The following is a 20,574-nucleotide window of genomic DNA, read 5'->3' as shown; positions in this document are numbered from 1 at the left end:
CTGATGACGAACACAGAATTGTACAGCACACTACAGGCCCTTCGGCCCAATGTTATGCCAACCTTTGAACCCACTCCAAGATCAATCTGACATATGTATACTTCTATAATAAATTTGCTTCGACTTTAACCCATATACTGTGTAATAACTAGCCTCTGTTTTAAGACCTTGTAGGTAACCATATCAGTCTTTCTATTCTCTTTTTCCCAGACCAAATTGCACGATGATGTCTGTCTGAAAAGAACCTTGGCAACTATCGCTACTCATGACTTGCAGCGGGTGAAGGGACCGCTGTTGTATGATGCCAGACCCTCTCAATCTCTGAAGGTAAACATGTAGATTTTTTGCAGTAAATTGGAATGTACACAAGCTAAAAGGATGAATTGAGTCAGCGAATCATAGTTGTAAAAGATTAAAACGTTGTCGCAACGAGCAGGATTTCCACCCACTTTAGACCATAAGACATAGGAGCAGAATTAGGCCATTTGGCCTATCAAGTCTGCTCTGTCATTCCATCATGGCTGATTTATTTTCATCTGGGTAGCCTCCAACCAGAAGGCAGGAACATTGATTTCTCTAACTTATGGGAATTTCTCCCCCCTCCCCAATCTCTCTTTCCCCATTCCCCACTCTGGCTCTCCTCCTATCCTTCACTTGCTCATCACCTCTCTCTGGTGCTCCTCCTTTCTCCCTTGGCCCACTCTCCTCTCTTACCACCTTCCTCCTTCATTCTTTACCTCTTCCACCTATCACTTCCCAGCTTTTTACTTCATCCCCCACCCACCTACTTTCCCCCTCACCTAGTAGCTCCTGCCATCCCGTACTCCTCCCCTTCTCTCCAACTACTTATTCTGGCTTCTTGCCCCTTCCTTTCCAGTCCCGATGAAGGGTCTCAGCCCAAAGTGTCAGCTGTTTATTCAGTTCCATAGATGCTGCCTGACTTACTGAGTTTTTTCAGCATTTTGTGTGTTGCTCTGCAGTTCCAGCATCAGCAGAATCTCGTACTTAAATACAATAAAAATCTGCAGTGCAAGGGTTTGCCTTGGTTTGTTACCATTGTCTGAAATAAGGAACCCTTTAATTGGGCTGCCTCAGCCACTGACAAGATTTGATGGATTGACTGCAGCAATTGTACCTGACTTTTCAGATTGCCCCGCTCGGAAGCAAGGAAATTAAGGCGGTGGACCTGTTACGACAATTACAGGTGGAAGCTGACGAGCAACGAAAACAGAAGAAGCGGCAAAATGTTTCTGGCCTTCACAAGTCAGTAACACTTGATGCTACCAGTTCTGTCACTGTATGATCCTAAACTTGTTAAAATTTGGTGAAATACAAAATCACGATGCTTCAGCCAGTTTATCAGTGTAATGATGTCCGTCTCTGGTGGTCACCTGTGATGTAAATTTTCACTGGCTACGTGAGGTTAAAGGATCAGTTTGGTGCTGGTTTTCCGTCGTATCCGACGATGACAGGAAACCTGTGTAGTAGAGTTAAAGTGGAAAAGCCGCTGCACTGGGGCAGTTCCACTCTCATATTCGGAAGTCGGTAACCAGTCGTACGAGTAGTCATCATTACTGGGGTCTTCCTTGGTTGCAGTGGATGACCGTGACTACTTCTGTGCCTTGTCGTACCCCTTGCTCTCCACGGAGCGTTGCAGAACTGCCTTCCTGGCCGTAGCATCTCACTGTAGACCTCATCCATTCAGTTCACCAGAACTGATTTCGCGTGCTAGGACAGGCATGTCCCTATCTCACCAGGGAATGAGGCCCACCGGCTACCCTCACCTGGATTAGCCCACCTGTCGAAGCGGTATATCACTGTGTAGCCGCTGTCACCTGCAAGCAGCTACACAGGCGAGAGCGGAGTGTCCGGTGGGGGCCAAAGGTGAGTGAGCTGCTCCAGAATAGGCATGTCGAGCCCCGTCACAGAGGTGCTAACCCTCCCAGGACTCACCATACACCCCAGAAGGATCAGTCTACAGCGGAGCTATTGCTATGAACTGCAGGGCTTGGATGTGGGGCGGGGCGATAACAGTGTCTGTTGTGGCTCTGCACCTCTGGCTTCAATTCTGATTGTGAAACTGGAGCACAAAACGATAAGCAGACTGAGTAGGGTGGTCTGTCAGATACAGCCCACACAGTCAAGGCTGCGTTTGCCCCTCGTGGATCCCATGGAGTGGTTCGGAAGAGGAGTGAAGGGATCTTCTCACTGTCCTGATGCTTTACTTTATCTCAGTCAACACCAGAACCAATCACCTAGTCATTGTAACCTTGCTGTAAGTGGCTGCCCAATTTCCCATTAAACAGTATGGACTCTTCAAACATACCCCATTTGCTCTGAAGTGCTGTGGAGAATCTTAATCATAAAAGGTGTTTAATAAAATGTTATAAAAGCCTTTGTTATTTTTCCAAGTGTTTTTCTGCTCAGCTAATCTACGTTGGGTGCCACAGTAGCGAGTGGTTGGTGCAGTGCTGTTACTGCTTGTGGCATTCTGGAGTTTGGGGTTCAAGGCTGGCACTCTCTCTCAGTCTGTTCTCCCAATGAGCCCGCATGGGTTTCCTCTGGATGCTTCAGTTTCCTTCCACACCCCAGACACGAATGGGTTAATAGGTCATTGTCAATTGTCCTGTGATTAGGCTCGGTTAAAAGTTGGTGAGTTACTGGGTGGTTTGGCTTGTTGGGCTGGAGAGCCTGTTCTACACTGCATCTCTAAATAAATAAACGTTGGTGTACAGAATCTGAACTTTTTCAAAGCTGTGCTGGTTTTTATTTCCCAGATATCTGCAGTTACTAAACGGGAAAGAGAATTTTCCCTGCTTAGTCGATGCGGAAGATTGTGTGATTTCTTTCCCACCGATCACCAACAGCGATAACACTAAGGTATGTTGCCTGGTAATGGTTTTAATGATTAGTGTGACTCAGTACAGCAGGAAGTCAGGGGCTCAGCTTTTTGGCTGATGTTCCCAGAGCCCTTCAGTCTTTGACAGTTTATTATATTTCTCTGCCATGAAGTCAGAATATTTGCAGATTAGGTGTGCAGTAGATTATTTCACTTTACCCTAGTGCTTGGAATTAAACGAGTTCATATCCAGCCTTCCCCAAGTCTGTGCTGAGTCATAAGATGCAATATGAAAATAGTTTGATTCATTCTAATGCAAATAACTGCTGTGGACGGTCACGAGCCCGGCTGTGAAAGGAGGAGGGGTGAGCATGGGGCTTGGAACTTCATCCTGTAAAAACCCAGAGCTACAGAAACACCAACGCAAGCTCCAAAGACCTCATGCCTGGGAGAGGAAGGACACACCAAGATGGGCTACACGTGGGGACAACGTGAAACACTTGCCCAGGGCAGAGGACTCTGGCAAGCTGTCAGTGGCCTATTGTCCGTGTAGGGTTACGGGCTTAACAAACTAACTAACTTTCTAATGCAATTAGACTACAGTGCAAAACTACTGGTCATTCTCTTTAGACAGGCTCAGAGGGACCACAGTGTGGCTGACGCAGGAGGTGCTGATGTTTCCATAATCATCTGCCCACTTACATATTCCAGCTGTGCCATTGACTGGCGTCTTCAGCTGCCAAGACCCAAGCTAAGGGGGAACCTCTCAGAAGAGTATAAAATAATGAGGGTGCAGGTAACATGGCAATTAGAACGATGCTATTACAGCTTGGGGCATTGCAGGAAGCTGAGGAGTAATGATCGGGGTGTTGGAAGATGCTAAGGAGTAATGATTGGAGCATCGGAGGAAGCTGAGGGGTAATGATCGGGGAGTTGGAGGAAGCTTGGGGTAATGATACTACTACAGCTCAGGGTGTCAGATGATGCTGAGGGGTAATGACACTGTTGCACCTCAGGGTGTCAGAGTTCATTTTCGGCATCCCCTGTAAGAAAGCTTGTGTGTCCTTCCTGTATGTGCATGGATTTTCTCTGGGTGCTCCAGTCTCCCCTCTCAGTCCAAAGACATACAGGTTAGTCAGTTTCTTGGTCATTGTCTATTGTGCTGTGATAAGGCTAGGGTTAAGCTGGTGAGTTGCTGGGCGTAGTGGCTGACTGGACTGGGAGGACCTGTTCCACACTGTATCTCTAAATAAAAGAAGAGGTCAGGGCTTGGATGCTGAGGGTCCTTCATGACGGATGCCACCTTGAGGCATCGCCTTTTGAAGATGTTCACCATGGTGGGGAGAGTTGTGCCGATGATGGAGCTGGCTGTGTTTACAACTGCCTGTAGCTTTTTCCAATCCTGTGCGGTGGCCCTTCATACAAGATAGTGATTCAGCCAGTCAGAATACTCTCCGCAGTCCAATGTAGAAATTTGTTAGAGTCTTTGGTGACATACACAGCACACTAATCATTGTGGTAAGACTAGAGCTTTGGGTGCAATAATTCCCCTTGCACACTATTGTCCTCAAATTGTTTGTATCTTACATTATTATGTTTCAATCCTTTGTTAGATTAGAAAGTCTACAAGACAACTGTTCCTGGAAGTAACCAGTTCAACCAGTCTACAGGCCTGCAAAGAGGTGATGGACAGTTTGATTATGGTGAGTGATTCAAACTCTCCTCCTGCGTTTCTTTGTTCTGTTTGATTTTCATTCTTATTTTGTAGCCACTGGTTACACGTTCAGTCTATACCTGTCCTCACAGGTATGAAGTTTTGTTATTTTATTGAACTTACTGGTTTGGACACGACCTGATCCTTTGTTAAAATGTAACTGTGACTTTAAGAGCTTTCAATTGACTGTCACTTTCAAATGTAGGGTATGGATAGACTTCACATTGCCTCCAGTCTATTTTCCTAATAATCAGGTTTATTATCACTGACTTGTGTCGTGAAACATGTTGTTTACATTGCAGTGCCTTATTTAAAAAAACTAAATCACTAAGAAATATATATAAAATAAATACTGCAAAACTAGAAAAAAATGGTGAGGTAGTGTTCATGGGTTCATTGTCCATTCAGAAATCTAATGGTGGTAAGGAAGAAACTGTTCCTAAACGTTAAGTGTGGGTCTTCAGGCTGCTGTACCTCCTCCCCGACGATATAAGGACAAGAGGGCTTCTCCTGGGTCATGAGGGTACTTAGTGATAGTTGCCACCCTTTTGAGGCATTGCCTTTTGAAGATGTCCTCGATGGTGGGGTCTAATGCCCATGGTGGAGCTGGCTGAGTTTGCATTTTTGGCAACAGCAGTTAAAACCGTAAGACATAGGAGCAGAATTAGGCCATTCAGCCCATCGAGTCTGCTCTGCCATTCCATCGTGGCTAATCCCAGATCCCAGTCAACCCCATACACCTGCCTTCTCACCATATTCTTTGATGCCCTGAACTATCAGGAAACTATCAGCTTCCGCTTTAAATATACCCACGGACTTGGCCTCCACTGTAGTCTGTGGCAGAGCATTCCACAGATTCACTACTCTTTGGCTAAAAAAATTCCTCCTTATCTCTGTTCTAAAAGGTTTATAATCATATAACTGTTGTTTGACACCATGGAAGTCTTTGGACTTTGAACCCCATGGTAAAGGCACCCAACACATTTGATTCCATCCTGTATAATTGATGTATACTCTGATAAGGATCTTTCATTAATGGAGCAAAGAAGTTTGAAGGATTTTAAAATGCATCACAGTATTGAAGTGAACACATAGAACATAGAATACTACATCACAGTACATGCCCTTCGTCCCACAGTATTACAACCTACTTAAGATCAATCTAACCCTTCCCTCCCATAGCCATCCAGTTTTCTATCATCCACGTGCCTATCTAAGAATCTCTTAAATGTCCCTAATATACTACAGGAAGGATATTGAGGCTTTGGAGAGGGTGCAGAGGAGATTTACCAGGATATATTAGGTAGAGGCAGATATATTAGGGACTCTTCAGCCTGCGGAAGTCTGATTATCTCGCACTAGTGCAGCCACAAGCAAACACAATCCAGCTTGCCTTCTACAGAGTGAACACTGGAGGGCAGCACTGACAGGAGGAGTCAGCTCCCAACCCAGCATGGAACTCAGCCTCTGATCTCTCCCATGCCGCCTCCAGTGTCTCCTCCCCTTGGTGGCTGCAAAAGGTGACCCTCTGGCATGAGGATCTGGCCTGACAGCAACCAAGGCCACGTAGCTGTCCTGCTGTCAGTCTTGCCAATGAACCAGTGAACCAGACTCTCAATATGCTACATTACCAATGTCCAAAAGGATCTTGCGATCACAAGAAAAATGTACAAGATAATCATTTTCACCAATCCTCCAATCTCCTTAAAATTATGGAACTATGATGCATATTTGTATTCTTGCTAATAACGGATATAAAGAGAGCCCTCAAGTAATGAGGACAAACATATTACCTTGGTTTGCAGTTGGTGCAAGTCAGCAGAGTAAGGTTGGCAGCCTTTTAACAAATTGCAGGGTAACTGTATACCCTTCCGTGATGTGCTGACAAAAGCCTTGGAATTTGAGCTGCCGCAGTTTATAATAAGCAGCTTTACATTTTATTGGTGTCTCAGCTGAGGCAAGGAATTCCTCCCTTTCCATTCTAGCTTCAGCCTGCTAATAATGGGCTTTGTGTGTGGGATTTTGAATGGTCTGCTGGATTCTGATGTTTAAGACCCAGTTTCTTCAGAAGTCAGGAAAGAGACAGGAAGCTTGTTGCTTCACCTTTGTTTTAAGAGTTGATAGAACAAAGGGAAATTGAAACGAACAATTGGTAGAGATGTACAAAGTGAAGGGAAAGCTAAGATATTAAATAGTGCTCCTTTGTGGTCAGCTATTTTTATACCCATAGATGAGGAAAATTCCATTCAAATTTATAGATAAAAGTCAGCCAGTTAGATAGCACTTATTCAAATAATGCAGAACAAAGAAACTTGCAGAATTATACCAATATAACCAATGGTGGGGGTGGTTATAAACTCTTACATGTATATAAGAACTACTTGTAATACAAGCAGATAATTGCTAAACTGAAAAGAAAATATCAATTGAACAGTCAAGTTGGATCAACAAAACTAAGAGCTTTGATTAGATTGAGTTGAGAGTACTCAATAACACAATTATGTGAATATTGGACTACCATCATCTACAAACCATACGATAGCATTGTTGAAATAATTGCAAAATGCTGGAGGAATTCAGAGGACAGGCAGCATCTATGAAAGGGAATAAACGGTCAAGATTTTGGGCCGTTAGGATTGGAAAGGAATAAAAAGGAGGGGGTTGGGGATGGAGAACTAGTTAGAAGGTGATAGGTGAAGTCAGGTGGGTGGGAAAGGTGAAGGGCTGGAGAGGGAATCTGGAGGAAGTGACATACAGATGAGAAGAAGAGCTCAGAGTGGGGAATAGAGGAAGGGGGGAGGGGTAAGGGTTACAGAGAGGAGAAATCCATATTTATACAATTAGGTTGGGCGCTAACTAGACGGAATATGAAGTATTGTTCCTCCACCCTGAGTGTGGTCTCATCTTGGCACAGGAGGAGGCCATGGACCGACAATTAATGGTGATGTTCTCAGGAGATTTACTTGATGTGGTTGGTGGGTGTCAGATAATCTGATTCAAGATTGTTTAATGTCATTTCCAGTACACTAGTGTAAAGGAGAACAAAATAATCGTTACTCTGAATCCGATGCAGCACAAAGAAAACACAATACAGACAATGATAAAATATAAATACATAAGATAGCTTTTATACATTGATTGTATGCCCATAAAGTGATGCCAGGCACAGGAGTATCTGTACATAAGGGGACTCTGACAGGAAATGATAAAGTAGTGGTGGTTGGGGTGTGGAGGGGTGGGTTAGTGGGTGGAGGTGTTGATCAGCCTCACTGCTTGGGGAAAGTAACAGGAGCATGAAAGCTTAAGTTCTAAAGGGTTCTCCTGGATGCCAATGCAGATTTTTGCACTGAATATCCATAGCCCAATTGTTGGTATTGGTGTAGTATGGCAGTGTACTGGTGTACACCTTGTAACATCAGCCCAGTCTGTCTGTCTCGGTACCATATCCGATGCGGATGTTGGTGACCATGGTTTTCCATCTAGATCTATCTCTCATTCTTTGGATGACTTCCATTTCCTCGATGTGTAGCCGCCTGGCTATGCTTTTGATGTCATAAGCCAAGGTCTTCCTCTAGGTTTGCTCCCCTCGATCTTTCCAGAGAATGAGTTTTTCTAGTTTATCTTTCCGCATGATGTGTCCTAGGAATCTGAGTTGTCTTTCTCTTATTGTTGGTATGAGTGATCGAACTGCTTGGGCTCTTCTGAGAACTTCTTCATTTGATGTGTGTGTGATTCATGATATTTTTAACATTCTCCTGTAGAACCATAATTCAGCTGCTTCTAGTCTCTTTTCCATTGCTGGAGAAATGGTCCAGCATTCACTTCCATAAGTCAGGATAGAATAAATGTAGCACTGCAGTATTCTGTTTTAGTGTACGTGCTCATCTTTCTGTCTGTTAATATGGTCTTCATTTTTTGGAAAGCTTCTTTCGCCATTGCTATTCTGTATTTGATATCTGTGTCGTACCTGCCATTACTTGTTATTAGACTGCCAAAATATCTGAATTTGTTGACTTGTTTGATGTTTGTAATTCCGATCTTGACCACACCTTGTGGGATGTTTGTCTTTCGGGAGATGACCATGCTTTCTGTCTTTTTGGTGTTGATTGAGAGGCCTCTGAGATTACTTTCTGCTGCCACTATAGTGAGTAGTTCTTGAAGCTTTGTTTCTGAGTCAGCTATTAGTACGATGTCATCAGCATATCTGATGTTATTTATATTATGGCTCCCAATTGGGAATCCTTTGATGTCTCTGATACTTCTCAAGATATTTTCACTATACAGGTTGAATAAGTCTGGCGAAAAGACACAACCTTGCCTGTCTCCTCTCATGATATTCACATACTCACTCACTTCTCCTTCTATTCTGATGGATGCTGTCTGGTCCCAGTGTAAGTTTCTTAAGAAACATATATCTTTCCCATCTATGTCAAGATCTTGAAGCATTTCCAGAAGATCTTGCTGTCTGATAGTGCCAAAAGCTTTTGTATAGTCAATGAAACATAGGTAGATGTCTTTTTGTACCTGGATGGCTCATTCACAGATCATCCGTAGCATGAAAATTGCATTTCTGGTTCCAGTGTTTTCCACAAAGCCGCGTTGTTCTTTACTGATTTCTGGTTTTATACAACGTCTTGCTCTCATCATGATTACTCTGAGAATAACTTTTGCCACGCGGCTCATCAGGCTTATTGTACGATGCAACTCACATTCTGTTGCTCCCTCTTTCTTTGGAAGTGTGATGAACACTGATTTACCTAAATCATCAGGTATCTCCCCATGATCATAGATTTCATTTGCTATTTCTGTTATTTTCTTTATTCCAAAGTCTTCTAAGGCCAGTATCATTTCAACAGCGATGTTGTCTGGACCAGTTGCTCTGTTATGTTTTATTTTATTTACGGCTGCTTGAATTTCTGATTTTAGAATGCTAGGTCCTTCAAGATTCTTCTTTAGGTTCGGTTTTTCTCCTCTTTGGTCTTCAAAAAGTTCTTTTATATTTTCTGTCCATCTGTATATTTCCTCTTTGCTCATAATTAAGCTGCCATCTTTTGCCTTGATGTATCCACTTGCTGAGCAAGGTAATTTCCCCATTTGTTCTTTAATCTTACTGTGCATCAACTTTGTTCCAGGGTTATGGGTTTGTAGCATTTCTAAGTCAGAGCATTTCTCATTTAGCCATCTGTCTTTAGCTTCTCTGCATTTTCTTTTAATTTTCTCATCAAGTTGTTTGTATTCTTTGCTGTCTCTTGGTTTGATGGTCTGTTTTTGTTGCATCAATTGTATTTTATCTTCAGTTATCCATTTCTTCTTATTTTTGCATTCTTTCCGTCGGATGGTTTCTTGTGCAGCTTCAACCATGGATTCCTTCAGTATGTCCCAGGAAGATTTGCCTCCTTCATCCTGCAGCAATTGAAAACGGTTTTTCACCTTGATTGTGTATTCTGTTTTCAGATGAGGGTTGTTTTGTACTGCAGCCCAGTACAAACTTTAATAAGGTTTTCAGATGAGGGTTGTTTAATAAGGTTTTCAGATGAGGGTTGTTTTGTAGTGCAGCTCAGTACAAACTTTAATAAGGTTTTCAGATGAGGGTTGTATAATAAGGTTTTCAGATGAGGGTTGTTTAATAAGGTTTTCAGATGAGGGTTGTTTAATAAGGTTTTCAGATGAGGGTTGTTTTGTAGTGCAGCTCAGTACAAACTTTAATAAGGTTCTCTCCTGCACAGCTCAGGATTCAGGCTCTGCGTTGCCACGTTGCCCACCACATGTCCGTGCAGATTTATTGTAAAATACACCAGCTAATCAGCTGTTCCAGTACCTCCCTAAAGGAAAATTAAGAATGAGATTGAAGGAGTACAGAGAAAATTTGCAAGGATGTTGCTGGGAATTGAGGACCCAAGTTCTAGGGAAGGGTTAATTCTCCGGAACGTAGGAAATTGAGGGAAGTTTTGATAGCGGTGTACGCCATTGTGAGGGGTATAGATGGGGTAAATGTAAGCAGGCTTTTTCCAGAGGTTGCTGCAACTAGAACCAGAGGTCATGGGTTAAGGGGAAAAGGTGAACTAAGGGGAACTTTGGGGGGGGGGAATCCTCTTCACGTAGAGGGTGGTGTGAGTGGAATGAGCTGGCAGTGGAAGTGGAGGAAGCAGGCTGGATTGCAATATTAAGAGTGGTTTTGATGAGAGAGGTATAGAGGGCTTTGGTTCAGATGTGGGTTGATGGGCAGAATAACAGTTCATCATGGGCTGAATGGCCTGTTTCTGTGTTGTACTAATGACTAAACAATATTAGAACTGTTAAAAGAATCACCCCTTGTGATAATGATCAGTGAGGCACAGAGAGTTTGTATTTACCGACAAGGTAACTTTTATTGTCTCAACGAAAAGCATGTGGGTTCACAAAGTAACTCCCTGTGTACATCCTCCTAGAATCCCTAACCCTCGCCCTTCATACTTGGAGCTCCTGGCTCTTCTCGTGTTCCATACAAGTTGAACTGATGGAGTTCCATCCTGTTGACTCAAGATCACCTGACCTACCTGGGTCACCTTCTAACTGGTTCTTGTCCAGGGCTACAACCAACATTGTTTCCTGGTTCTGCCCACCCCAGCCCTGTGTATTTGAGTCTTTCAACTCTGACTGGTCCAAACCAGTTAAATGAGACAACCCAGACAGAGTCTAACGAGATTACAGATTGATTCTTTGGTAGGTCTGGCACTTTACCTAATAAGTAGCTACGCATCTGAGAACAGTCCCAGATTTAGCAGGTCAGTACCTGAAGTTCCTTGTGTCCACATTCAGCTGCTCTGATTGGATTGTCCTAGAGCAAAAATCAGTTCAGGGTCCACAAAATGGGGGGAAACAAAGGCAACTGGTTTATCTGTTCCCCCTGTCCTTGATTCATCAGATCCACCAATTGTAGACTGTAGTTTCTTCTGGCCAACACAACCACTGAGGTTGTGTGATTTACTTTATCTGATGTTGTGCCATGTAATTTTGCTCATGGAGACATACAACAGGGAGAGGACATTTAGACCGTGCTCAAGCCAGTCAAACGAAGGCTGCTGTTTCAGCTGGTCTCATGCACAAACTCTCAGTACACAGACGAATAAGTTATCAAATTTCAAGTTCATGACCTTGTAGTTTTTTTAATTAATGAGAGCTTCCAGACTGTTCAAATTCCTTTGGTGTAAAGCTTTGCTGTTAATTCCCCTGTAATCCTTTTATTGTTATGTACAATCCATGTCCACCAGTATTTGACCTCTCCACTGAAGGAAATAACTTCCTTCTGATGGTGAAAAACCCCACGATTTTTGAAACAGGTTTAAGTTGCTCCTCTGTCTCACAAAACAATCCCAGCTTTGTCACCCTTCGGAACTACTATCCTCTGGGCCTGTTAGCCCATGAAAAAAATTATTGATATACAGTGTGGAGCCAGTCCTTCGAGTCATGCTGCCCAGCAACCCCTGGTTTACCCTAACTTAATCATGGGACAATTTACAATGATCAATAAACCTTCTAACTGGTACGTCTGCGGACTGTGGAAGGAAACCAGAGTACCCGGAGGAAACTCACAGGGAGAACATACAGGCTCCTTACAGATGACATCGAAATTGAACTCCGAGCTCTGAACTCCAATGCCCTGAGCTGTATTAGTGTCGTGCTAACCCTTGCACTACCCTGCATCTCTGTTCCTTCAAATATTTCTTATGGTCTACTGACCAGAATAGGATCATCAGGATCTGAGTTATAGAGAAAAGTTGAATAGTTTGGGGCTTTATTCTTTGGAGCAAAGAATGAGGGGAGATTTGATAGAGGTATAGTACATTGAGGGGTATAGATAGGGTAAATGAAAGCTGGCTTTTCCCCCTGAGGTTTGGTGAGGCTAGAATTAGAGGTCATGGGTTAAAGGTAAAAGGTGAAATGTTTAAGGGTACCTGAGTGGGAACAACTTCACTCAGAGGGTGGTGAGATTGGGAAGCAAACTGCCAGTGAAAGTGGCGGATGTGGGTTCCATTTCAACATTTAAGAGAAGTTTGGATAAGCGCATGGATGGGAGGAGTGCAGATTGATGAGACTGGGCAGAATAACAGTCCAACATGGCCTAGATGGGTCAAATGACCTTTTCTCTGTGGTAGTGTGGTCTGTGACCACGACCTAGCTTGTCTCCTTACAGTCCTAACAGCCTCCCTTTTCTGGTGTTCTGTACCTCAGTCAATAACGGCTTTTAAACTCTTATGTCCAATTGTTCTGTTGTCTTCCTGGATCTGTTGATATGCTGTCTCAGTGTCGTATCATTTATTGTAGAGTATCTTGTCTTTTTTCACACTCCCCAAATTCCATTTGCTGCCTCGGTGTCTGCTCTGTAGAGTAGGGAGTCCCAGTCAGCATGTGGAAAGCTAATTACAGGTATGTCATTCAGTCACGACAGAGCAGACAGGCAACTCCAGGGCTGATTCACTGAACTGTATTGAAAGGCTCTACTTTGCACAAACCACCTATGGAATGTTTTCTTCTCTCTCTGTGCAGCGAATGGCCGAATTGAACAAGTTCACCTTCGAAAGTCAGGAGAAGGAGTCTGTATCCGATGACGAGGCTGAAGTGGCTAACGACGGCTCTGCAGCCCTGGATCGCATAGCTGAGCAGAACTTGGCCAAGGCTGCCACTCCGGAACTGACAGTCAAGCAGGTGCGGGTGCTCGACATGGACGGAAACCTGAAGGTGGTTTACCCAGCCAAGACGGACTTAAACTTCAGTGTTAATTGTGTCACCGTTATCCGATAACCCCTACCTGGAAGAGGTGTTGAATAGTACCTCATCTGGCCCCTACAGTGGGCTCAAAGTATCCCTGTTACAGAAGAGCAAGTGATCTGACCACATCTGAGAAAATCTGCAGATACTGGAAATCCAAGTAACACACACAAGATGCTGGAGGAACTCAGCAGCCCAGGCAGCATCTATGGAGAAGAGTACAGTCGACGTCTCGGGCCAGGACCCTTCAGCAGAACTCAAAACGTCGACTGTACTTTTTTTCATAGATGCTACCTGGCCTGCTGTGTTCCTTCAGCATTTTGTATGTGTTGTGTATGATCTGACCAATATTTGATCCTCAATTAACATTTCTAAAAGGACAAATAATTTGCTCATTTTGGTGTTTCTCTCCCCATTCTTTAGCCCTTCACTTCTACAGGCGCATAGGCCGCCAACAGCAGCTCACCAGAGTCCTCAGTCCTGGGCCGACAGAAAGCTGATCGGCCCCGTGGCTTCCACTTTCCCCACACGACTTCATACGTCTTCTAGACAAAGATCCTTGCTCTCCCAGGGATGAGGTCTTTGGAGCTTCTGTTGAAGTTTCTGTAGCTCTTTATGGAACGGGGTTGCTAGCCCCATGCCAAACCGCCCCTCTCCTTTCACAGCCGGGCTTGGGACCATCATGGCAGAGTATATGGTGTCAGTGCTGGCATGCAGCTGTGTTTATATAGCAGAAATATCTACTTGTGTAAAGTGCTTTGTGATGGAAAGAGCATTGAAGAATATGACTTTATTTTCTTCGTAGTGGGAAGCAAGTGGATGTTGACCTTTCCACTAAAGTCTATGTCCCATCAAAGAAACCGGAGAAAACTTGAAAGGAAGCTTGCACTAATCATAATTTTTCCATCTGTTGTTATCACCTGCCTTCTTCTCACAAAGAGACAGGTATTGGCTGGAGTAGTTTGAGGACCTGTGTGGTACTTTGCCTCAGTAACCAGTATTCGTCCAACGCCATGGGTGCAACAAGACGACACCTCAGAGGCACTGACTGAGCACCCTGCTCTCCAAAAGGTGTGCACGTCAGAGGGGCAGCTGGTCAGTGCCCACAGATATACAAGGAAGGAAGAAGGGAATAATGATTAATACACTGTCAAAACAGATAGACTGTAAATATTAAATGAACAGTGGAGCCTTAATCTGTTAATCCAAGCAAAGTATTTTGAAGACAATATTGTTCCAATTTGGCCTCCATTTTGTGAAGCAGTGTTATTGTTTGAAACCACAACCTGTAAGTTGAACTGTGCCCGTAGTCTGAAATATCGATATTTGAGGGAGCAGTGGAGAGGTTGATTTTAGGGGAGAGAGCGAACTCTAGAAAGGTGAGCTACATGTGTGTGGTTAGATTAGGGCAGCTGTGTAAAAGTAAACGTATTATGGTTTGCTGTCTTGTAGAAAGGCATCATTCACTAATGGCTGAAATAAAACTGACATCACTGGTGAATTGTCTTGAGCAGTCCGTACAATTAGTTACCAAACTGAAAAAAGATGTGGCCCCTGAACATCTGAAATGAAAATACAAAATGTTGGAAATACCTGCAGGTCAGGTAGCATCTGCAGGAAAAGAAAGTTAATATTTCAGGTCCACATAACTGTTTGACCATAAAACATAGGATTACATTACAGGAAACAGGCCATTCAGCTCATCGTCTGCTCCACCATTCCATCACGGCTGATTTATTACCCCTCAACCCCATTTTCCTGCCTTCTCCCTGTAACCTTTGTGCTGACTAATCAAGAACCTATCAGCTCTGCTTTAAATATACCAATGACTTGGGCTCCACAGCTGTCTGTGGCAATGAATTCCACACATTCACCACACTAGCTAAAGAAATTTGTCCTCATCTCTGTTCTAAATGGATGTCCCTCTTTTCTGAAGCTGTGCCCTCTGGTCCTAGACACTCCCACTGTAGAAAATATCCTCTCCACATCCACTGTATCGAGGCCTTCCAATATTCAATAGCTATCAATGAAATCTCCCCCCCCCCCATTCTTCTAAACTCCAGTGAGTACAGTCCCAGAATCATCAAACGCTCCCCATACATTAAACCTTTCTTTCTCTGCATTTCCATACTTTTGTGTTATCTCAGCATTGCCATTTACTGAGCACATGAAAGCAAATAACAGTAGGTTGTGTGGGCCACCGTTTTCCCAACCCGATCTCCCACGGCGTACAATTCCTTTCAAATCCAAAATCCTGGTAATTTTTGACCTCACATTCACACAGGCTAGGGGATGAGTCTCTGTTGCTTTCACTGGTGTCTGTGAGCTTTGTGTGTGGGTGTATTGGGGAGAGGAGCTGCTGGTCGTGGAGGTTGGAATCGATGAACCTGACTACTTGACCAGAGATTCTGGCTTTTCAATGCCTCTTTCAGAATCAGTATTATCGCTGATATATGTCATGAAATTTGTGTTGTGGCAGCAGTCCGGTGCATAAAACTCACTAAATTAGAATAAGAAGTGTGTATACAAAAAAATTAAAAGTTGTGCAAAAAGAGTACAAGATACTGAGGTACATTCAGAAATTTGATGTTGGAGGGGAAGAAGCTGTTTCTAAAATGTGTCTTCAGGCTCCTGTTCCTCCTCCCTGATGGTAGCATCGAGAAGAGGGCATGTCCTGGGTGGTAGGGGATCCTTAATGAATAATGCTGCCTTTTTGAGACATTGCCTTTACAAGATGTCCCAGACGCTGGGAAAGCTAGTGCCTGTGGAGCTAGCTGAGTTTACAACTTCCTACAGCTTTTCCCATCCTGTGCAGTGGCTCCTCGATACTACTCGAAACAAGCTGTGAATTCCGCGTGAGTACACTGTGCCTCATTTAACATTCCACTGTCCCTCCAGCCATTAAATCTCCACAAATCATTACAGGTATAATACTGTTAATTCAGGTGTTCCAGATATATTGCAATGTATGAAATTCTAAATCTGGGGTAATTTTTAAGCTGAAAAGAATTAGATTATAAGACATGGGGGCAAAATTGGGCCATTCAGCCCATCAAGCCTGCTCCACCATTCTATCATGGCTATTATCCCTCTCACCTCATTCTCTTGGCTTCTTCCTGTAACCTTTGAAACCCTGACTGTTCAAGAACCTAGCAGCCTTCACTAAGTATACTCGATGACTTGGCCTCCACAGCCGTCTGTGGCAATGAATTCTACAGATTCACCACCCCTTGAGTAAAGAAATTCCTTCTCATTTCTGTTCTAAAGAGGCATCCTTCTATTTTGAGGCTGTGGCCTCTAGTCCTAGAGTCCCCAACTGTAGGAAATAGCCTCTTTATCTAGGCCTTTCAATATTCAATAGCTTTCAATGAGATCCCTCCTCATTCTTCTGAACTCCAGTAGTACAGGCCATGAAAGACAATAGACAATAGGTGCAGGAGTAGGCCATTCAGCCCTTCGAGCCAGCACCGCCAGTCACTGTGATCATGGCTGATTATCCACAATCAGTACCCTTTTCCTGCCTTCTCCCCATATCTCTTGACTCTGCTATCTTTAAGAGCTCTATCTAACTCTTTTTTGAAAGAATCCAGAGAACTGGCCTCCACTGCCTTCTCAGGCAGAGCATTCCACAGAACCACAACCCTCTGTGTGAAAAAGTTTTTCCTCAACTCCGTTCTAAATTTCTACCCCTTATTCTTAAACTGTGGCCTCTGGTTCTGGACTCCCCCAACATCAGGAACATGTTTCCTGCCTCTAGTGTGTCCAATCCCTTAATAATCTTTTATGTTTTAATCAGATCCCCTCTCATCCAGTCAAGCCTAGTCACTCCAATCTTTCAACATATGACAGTCCCGTCATTCCAGGAATTAACCTTGTTAACCTACGCTGTACTCCCTCAATAGCTAGAATATCCTTCCTCAAATTTGGAGACCAAAACTGTGCACAATACTCCAGGTGTGGTCTCACCAGGGCCCTGTACAACTGCAGAAAGGACCTCTTTGCTCCTATACTCAACTCCCCTTGTTACATGATATGAGTTATATATGTTATGAGTCACAGTTATGATATCAGAAGAGAGGAGTCTAAAACTAGAGGGTGTTGGTGAAAGAGGAAAGATTTAAAGGGGGAACTTTTCACACAAAGGGTGGTGGGTATATGGAATGAACTGCCAGAGAAAGTGGTAGAAGTGGGTACAATTACAATGTTTAAATGGCGTTTGGACAGGTACACGGCTAGGATAAGAAAGGCTTACAGTCGATGTTTGGGGCCGAGACCCTTCATCAGCACAGGTCAGTGCAGCGACACCTTGATGCAATCATGAAGAGAGCACTCAGCTGCTCGGCTTTGTTAGGAGTTTGAAGAGATCTGGTATGTCAGCAAATTCCTACTGGTAACGTGAAGAGCACTCTGACCGGCTGTACTACCGTCTGATATGGAGGCACCAATCCAGAAGATCACAAGATCGGATCCACAAGATCACAAGGTCCTGTGTCCTGACGAAGGGTCTCGGCCCGAAACGTCAACTGTACCTCTTCCTGGAGATGTTGCCTGGCCTGCTGTGTTCAGCAACTTTTTTGTGTGTTGCTTGAAATTCCAGCATCTGCAGATATCCTCGTGTTTGCATAAGAGAGGCTTGAAAGGACACAGGTCAAACACAGGCAAGTAGGATTTGTGTCGATAGTTATCATGTTTGGCATAAACAAAGACTCAAAAATGACCTCTTCCCCCTCCACTGTGATATCCAAACATTACCTCACTATTCCCCTTCCACTCATTTATTTATTACAGTAACTTGTATTTTTTTTGTCTTTCACTGTACTGCTACCACTTTCATTCCCTCCATTATTCTCATGAATCTCCTCTGGACCCTCTCAATGCCAGCACATCCGTTCTTAGTTATAGGGCCCAAAACTTCTCTCGCTACTCCAACTGTGATTTGTCCAATATAACTGGAGGTTGGCACAGTTACACACATAAATGCACCACACTATTTAATGGACCTTTTATCGCATGCTTGAAATACCTAGCCGTACATGTGCTGCTGGCTTTGAGCTGTTCAGGTCACCGCCTGTGACAAGATGTGACCTGGCGGAAAGGAGATGACTAATCCTCACTGAGTCTGAAGGGCATGTTTCCATGCTGTAACTAAGAACACGCTGCTAAGGTAGGTTTCAGTCTACTGCCCTTTCTATGGACTCATTTGAATGTTCGTTCCCCATTCTGTTGTTATGCCTAACCTGACTTCCTTTCACTTCTGTTGTTGGGCATAATTAATACTATCTGCCCTGAGATTCATTTTCTTCCAGGTATTCACAGAACAAAGAAATATATTAGAATCAAGGAAAAACTGCGCTAAAGACTGGCAAATAATGTGCAAAAGAAGACACTATGCAAATACTATAAAATAAATAAAAATAATAGTGAATAAGTAAATAACTATCACTGAGAGCATGAGTTGTAGAATCCTTGAGAGTGAGTCTGTAGCTCGTAGAATCAATTCATTGTTGAGGTGAGTGAAGTTATCCACTTCACTTTTTGCTGTTTGCACAATTTGTTCTTTTTTTCACATGTTGGGTGTTTGATGTTTTCTTTTAACGGGTTCCATGGTGTTTCTTTGTTTTCTGGCTGCCTGTGGGAGGACAAATCTCAGAGTGGTATTCTGCATACATACTTTGATAATAAGTGTACTTTGAAACTTTGGTTCAAGAGCCTGATGGTTATGGGGTAATAACTATTCCTGAACCTGGTGGTGTGAGTCCTGAGTCTCCTGTACCTCCTTCCTGATGCCAGTAATGAGAAGAGAACATGACCTGGGTGGTCACACAAACAACAGGAATTCTGCAGATGCCGGAAATTCAAGCAACACACATCAAAGTTGCTGGTGAACGCAGCAGGCCGGGCAGCATCTCTAGGAAGAGGTACAGTCGACATTTCAGGAGAAGGGACTCGGCCTGAAACGTCGACTGTACCTCTTCCTAGAGATGCTGCCTGGCCTGCTGTGTTCACCAGCAACTTTGGTGACCTGGGTGGTGTTGGTCACTGATGATGGACGCTGTTTTCTAAGTTAGAATAATCAATAAATAATAAACATAGATTAATAAGCTTACCTGTTGATAAGTTATGGTAAATAATGAACAGATAAGTAATGGAAAAGAAGACAAGTGAGGTACTGTTCAGAAGCTGATGGCGGAGGGTAAGAAGCTGTTTCTGAATCGTTGAGGGTGGGCCTTCAGGTTCCTGTTCCACCTCCCTGATGGTAGCATTGAGAGGAGGGCATGCCCTGGGTTATAGGGGTCATTAAATGATGGATGCTGCCCCGTTGAGGCATTGCATTTTGAAGATCAATGTGTCGCTGCACTGACCTGTCACCTGGTCACCTCCTTTTGTGTTGACAGTATCAGGATGTTTGTGTCTCAAGAGGATACTTTTCATTCCTCTATGTTTATGCCAGCCTTAAACCTATTTCCCAACTCTTGGCTTGTGGCCCTGCAGCCCACAGCTCTTCCAGTCCTTATAAAAGGCACTGACTGGTATGGAGAGGCCACCACACAAGATCAGAAAAAGCTGTAGAAAATTGTAAGCTCAGCCAGATCCATCGTGGACACTGGCTTCCCCATCATCTTCAGAAGGCGATGCCTCAAAAACGCGACATCCATCATTAAGGACCCTCACCACCCAGGACATGCCCTCTTCTCATTGCTACCATCAGGGAGGAGGTACAGGAGCCTGAAGACACACACTCAACATTTCAGGAACAGCTTCTTCCCCTCTGCTATCTGATTTCTCAATGGACATTAACACATGAACACTACCTCAGTATGTTCTTTTTACTTTTTTTGTTCTCTTTTTGTACGAGCTGTTTATTTTTTTATGTATAATTATTGGAATTGATAGTTTTTTTATTATTTATTGCAATATACTGGTGCTGTAAAACAACAAATTTCACGGCATATGCCAGTCCTATTAAACCTGATTCTGATTCTAAATCTGATGAAGGTTTTTTTTCCTTCCAGCCAAGGTGGTGAGGTCCAATCCCTGTGTCCTTTGAAGGGGAAAACATGCTCGCATTCTCTGATCCTCTGAGCCATTCCCCTGAATCTCTCAGTCGTGGTTACTGCTGAGGAAACAGATACCTTTGTTCATGCCCTCAGAGTAATGTCAGCGGCTTTGGGATCTCTTTATCAGGGGACTAAAACCTCACTCTGTACATCTGGTCTGGTAACAGACACCCCGTGTTAAGGAAGACATACTTCCAATTGACAATGTGCAGTTC

General features: G+C 43.7%; 1 protein-coding gene across 2 annotated transcripts in view; it reads left to right on the top strand.

The window, feature by feature from the left end:
* Positions 1–20,574, top strand: part of lrrc47 (leucine rich repeat containing 47) — a 31,984-nt gene that overhangs the window by 3,800 nt on the left and 7,610 nt on the right. Inside the window, exons 3-7 of one of the 2 annotated variants that reach the window (XM_063033313.1) lie at positions 211–327; positions 1,148–1,263; positions 2,778–2,880; positions 4,453–4,542; positions 13,080–19,184. In XM_063033313.1, coding sequence (XP_062889383.1) covers positions 211–327; positions 1,148–1,263; positions 2,778–2,880; positions 4,453–4,542; positions 13,080–13,334 — 681 coding nt within the window. In that variant the 3' untranslated portion in view covers positions 13,335–19,184. Of the gene's footprint in view, positions 1–210; positions 328–1,147; positions 1,264–2,777; positions 2,881–4,452; positions 4,543–13,079; positions 19,185–20,574 lie in introns of those variants that run through there. The other variant, XM_063033315.1, reaches the window with a different exon arrangement.

This window comes from Mobula hypostoma, chromosome 25 (assembly GCF_963921235.1).
Source record: "Mobula hypostoma chromosome 25, sMobHyp1.1, whole genome shotgun sequence".
In the NCBI taxonomy this organism is placed as follows: domain Eukaryota; kingdom Metazoa; phylum Chordata; class Chondrichthyes; order Myliobatiformes; family Myliobatidae; genus Mobula; species Mobula hypostoma.
Note: the sequence above shows the minus strand (reverse complement) of the source record. Positions and strands in the feature narration are given on the sequence as shown.